The 4,602-nt window shown below is 45.2% G+C and overlaps 1 protein-coding gene across 3 annotated transcripts in view; it reads left to right on the top strand.

Annotated features, from left to right (window-relative positions):
- Prkn (parkin RBR E3 ubiquitin protein ligase) overlaps positions 1-4,226 on the top strand; it is a 1,238,651-nt gene extending 1,234,425 nt beyond the window's left edge. For all 3 annotated transcript variants that reach the window (XM_031350750.1, XM_031350749.1, XM_031350751.1), the window contains one exon: positions 2,308-4,226. In XM_031350750.1, the coding sequence (XP_031206610.1) occupies positions 2,308-2,420 (113 nt within the window). In that variant the 3' untranslated portion in view covers positions 2,421-4,226. The remainder of the gene's footprint in view (positions 1-2,307) is intronic.
- The last annotated feature ends 376 nt before the right edge of the window (positions 4,227-4,602 follow it).

Genomic DNA, 4,602 nt, shown 5'->3' with positions numbered 1-4,602 from the left:
TTAAGAGGCAGAGAGAAAGAAAGAGTAGAGAAGTAGAGGCCGGCCATGAACACGTGGAGAGAGGGGGGAAGAGAATGGGGAGCAAGGGGAGCAATGGGACAAGAGGCAAGGGAGAGAAGCAGGAGTAAGAGCCTTTTCCACAGTCTTAAAGGCTGCCTAGAAGATCCCAGCGTTTACCACACTGCCGAGACATTAGCCACACCATTGGCTCCCTCATGCTGTCTCTGACCTTTGGCTCCCTCATGCTGTCTCTGATTCTCATGGAGTCCTTAACGTTAACAGGGAAGACAATCCTCAGAGCAACTTGAAAGTTTGTACATTATTGTGCAAACAAGCCTGATGCCCACAGCAGCCATGGATGCTCGTGGAGGCTCAAGCTCTGTTGGCCCTGTCCCAGGGGCAGGAGCTATGCCATTCTACCTCCACCAAGGCCATGCAGGACTCTGCAAAGAGAGCTCCTGATAAAATTCTCTCCACCTCTCCTCCTCACCCACAGTGAGCAACTGCTTTCTACAGAGAAGAGTTACAATGTTAGCGTTTTGGATGTGTGAGGAGTGAGAGAAAAACAAAAAATCCTCACTTAGTGTAACAAAGTTTTCACGTGTTGCCTAATATCCTATAAGATATTTAGAGACTTAAATGATGTCACATAGTCACACTATTCCAATGTACTGTGTACACCCTAAGACACAGCTGTTACTGTATGCTGAAAATGGCCGGTCTTTGATGGCAAGTATTTTTAACTTTTCTCCTCTAGTTTTTACACACCTAGAATCTTTTACAATCCTTCAAACCAAAACCAGGTGGAAAACAGGGGACTTTTAAACATGTTATCCCAAGACAAATGCCTGTGGGCTCAGAAATATTTGAGATTGGTGTTAGCTCTCGTGTGAGCTTTCTTTTTTTTTTTAAAAAAAAAAAAGATTTATTTATTTATTTATTATAAGTACATTGTAGTGTCTTCAGACACCCCAGAAGAGGGCATCAGATCTCATTATGGATGGTTGTGAGCCACCATGTGATTGCTGGGATTTGAACTCAGGACCTCTGGAAGAGCAGTCAGTGCTCTTAACCACTGAGCCATCTCTCCAGCCCTCGTGTGAGCTTTCTATTCATAAAAGTTAGACAGTCCTGAGACAACTACTTGGATACCGTGGCAAGGAAAAAAAAAAGACCAACAAGATAACTGGTAAAAATGGATAACAGAGCCCATTTAGAGTAGAGTCGAGCAGTGCTTGAATAAAGACTGCTTTGCTTGGAGTCCAAACAGTACTCCGCAGGCAACTTCACGGTCCCTTTCCTCTCGTGGGGGACTGGGTATCTGAGCCCAGAAACCAACAGCAACGGAAGGGAAGGGGCAATCTCAAAGGAGGTCCCGCCATAACGGCTCACCATCACCTGTGGACAAGACAGCCCCTGTTCCCAGAGGAACACTGGGTGTCTCTGCTCTTCCTTCTAACCGAGCTTCACCTTGAGACACTTCTCCAGCAGAGCCATGCTCCAGCCTCAGCATCCTCAAGCTGTGACATAGGATGGTAGCCCACACACTTCACATGAGCTTCCTCTCTCACTTTTTGTTTCTTCCTTTTTTTTTTTTTTAACTTTTTAAGACAAGTTTCCATATAAGCTAGGGTGACCTGGAACACCCCTTGAAGCAAGCAGAGTATGACTTTGAATTCTAGATCCTCCTGCCTCCAACTTCCTGAGTTTAGGGGCACCACATGTGTACACTACCATGCCTGGCTTATCCAGTGCTGAGGATCAAACCCAGTGCTCCATGCATATTAAGCATGCACTCGACCAGCTGAGCCCTCTGAATACCACTCAGGAACATATATTCTCTATTAAAAGTAGTATACTGTCCCAACTCCTGCTGATAAATTTTGTTGAGCCAAGTAATATTGAATAAATATGTGAAAAATAAATAGATATGAACTTCGGTGTATTTTATATTAAGCTACTAAATTTTTAATATGAATTTCATGAGTTTATTATGGTTATATATTTTTTAAATGAAGAATTGGCTGTCTATAAAACATAAACAATTTGTGTCTAAATGCATGGGGGAAAGAGGAGAACCTCAGATATGCAGATGGGATTTGTTCCAATTCTCTAGAGCGTCCAGACTCAGGAGCTCCCTCTCCTGCTGTCTGGTTTTGTTCGCTCTGGTCCAGAGTCTGTCTGCTCTCATTGCTTGGAGTTATTCACTACAAGGGCTGTTTCTGGAATGGCACGTTGGCATGGGGAACAAGGGCTAGCCCAGTGTTTGTTACAAACCCACAGCGTCTGTGTCCTTTGTCCCCACAGGAGGATGTATGCACATGAAGTGTCCTCAGCCCCAGTGCAAGCTGGAGTGGTGTTGGAACTGCGGCTGTGAGTGGAACCGAGCCTGCATGGGGGACCACTGGTTTGACGTGTAGAGAGGGATGTCCCTTGGCCCTGGCTGCACAACCTCATGGGAAACGCCGCAGACTCGGACCTCCCTAAGCCATTTCTTCTTCTCGATGCATACAAGCACATACACAGAAGCAGCCCTAGGTCCTTTCCAGAGCACACACTTTCAGCCCGGCTCATGCGAATGTCAGAGCTAGGATGAGAGTGCACCATTGGTTTGGATTCTCATCCCAGCCAGAATTTGAGTCACATAGTCATGAGTTTTCCAGGCCTAATCTCCTGCCTTCCACGTCACTAAATCCATGTGGAAGCCATGGGTAGAGGTGGGAAGTGTTTCCCTGCGCTGTTGCCACTCCCTGGGTAAGTTACACACACCTCTGTGGATTCTCAGAAGCACTCTTGAGATCTGAGGAACGCTGTTCTTACGAAGCAATCATCTATTCCCAGAGGGCCCTCAGCGGTAGCCAAAACTATTTGTTTATCTCCCCCCCCCCAAATCCTGTGTTTATCAATGGTGCTGATGAGATTCCAACCCCACTGTATACTAATCAGCTTATCAACCAAGGGAGAACCTAGGAAAGCTAATTGTGTCGAAGGCTGCTTAAATCATAGGGAGGGCATGGAAGCTGAACCTACTTCTGTCTGTTTAATTATCTGCAACTTTAGAAAGAAACGATCTTTTTTTTCTTTCCCCTGAAAAGAGAACAAAGTCTGTAATTTGGTTTGGAGTATTCCTACTGCAGCCTGGAAGTCTAACTCATGCATTTGGCTTCACTGTAAATTTAACAGAGAAAGTGCCTATAAAGGGGATGTTTTCTGAGACAATCCCTTGATGCTGTTCCCAGGCTAACAACAGGGTCAAGAAACATAATGTTTATAGAAGGAGCATCTCTAGACCATCTAAATGAGAACATGCCTGACTCTTCCACCACAAGTGGGGACACCTCTGCATATCTGCTCCCTCTTCTGCTGTTAAGCCCCAGGGAGCCCCGTCCACCCAGTGATCCTACAGACAGGACAATAAACACACACTGAGATAGCCTTCAGATCAATATACATCACACTGGAATGTTAACTTTCAAGCTTTTCTTTTCTTTTTCCTGTTTTTTATTTGTTTCGATTTTGCATTTTTGTGTGTGTGTGATATGGGCATGGGGGCCGGGGGTGGGGGTGGGGCGGCTACCAGACCTGAGTCCTAGAGCTCAAAAATCATATAGAAATGATGGTGTCTTGTGGTGTAAGGAAAGGCCAGATGGCCTAAGTCTACACTTGCATCCCAGTGGCCTAGACTCCACCCAGCCAGATCCAGAATGTGTGTCATACACCGACCCAAAATGAAAAAACCACCTGTAATGCATCACTCAGGAATCTGATGTCACCCATCACTATTTTTTTTTTGCACCATTGTGCTTGCCTCTGCCTCCTTCCACACCCGTGTGACATAATGGCTTTGGGAAGCCAACGTTGTGTTTACTGTTCTGCTTTGGGTAAAGGGACTGCCTGGAGCTCTGTGGCTCGCCAGTAAGGTCCCTTTTCCTTTCTAGCGGTTGCATATGTTTTCTTCAGATTACAATAGTGATTCTTAAAATAACCCAAAAGAAAGGCATCCACAGTGTGTGAGCATGAATCACAGCCTGCATTGTGTGAGTGTGAGTAGTGGGATAGAAAGTGGATGTCAGAAGAGTGGAAATCAAACCTCTGCAAAGCAATCTTTCTCTTTCTGTGAAATGTATTAAGAAATACCGGAAGTCTGTGTCTATGGTGGTACCCAGGCTGTCAATCAATAAAGACCCAGACTGTCAATAAAAGAATCAAAAGCGTGTTTGAGCCTATCCTTGGGGTTGCATTTCTGATACATTTTGGAGATGTGGGAGGAAAGATGGGCCACATTTCTCTGTGACCTCGCATATGTGTTTATAGAAAGGGCATTTCTAGACCATCTAAATGAGAACTTGGAAGTATCAGCCACTGGGGGGAAATGGCCTCTTTTCTTTCCATAATTAACCTTGGGGGCTCTGCTCTCTTCATTATCAGTATTTCAAAACAAGATCTCACTCTGAAACCTAACAGTTACCTTCTTGCCTTGCTCACCGACTTGCCCAGATAAGTGTTGACAAGAGAAACTGGGGCTCGAGAGCCTGGAGAGATGACTTAGAGGTTAAGAGTACTTGCTGCTTTTACGAAGAACCTGAGTTCAGCTCCCAAGCA

Source organism: Mastomys coucha, unplaced genomic scaffold (genome assembly GCF_008632895.1).
Source record: "Mastomys coucha isolate ucsf_1 unplaced genomic scaffold, UCSF_Mcou_1 pScaffold5, whole genome shotgun sequence".
Taxonomy (NCBI): domain Eukaryota; kingdom Metazoa; phylum Chordata; class Mammalia; order Rodentia; family Muridae; genus Mastomys; species Mastomys coucha.
Note: the sequence above shows the minus strand (reverse complement) of the source record. Positions and strands in the feature narration are given on the sequence as shown.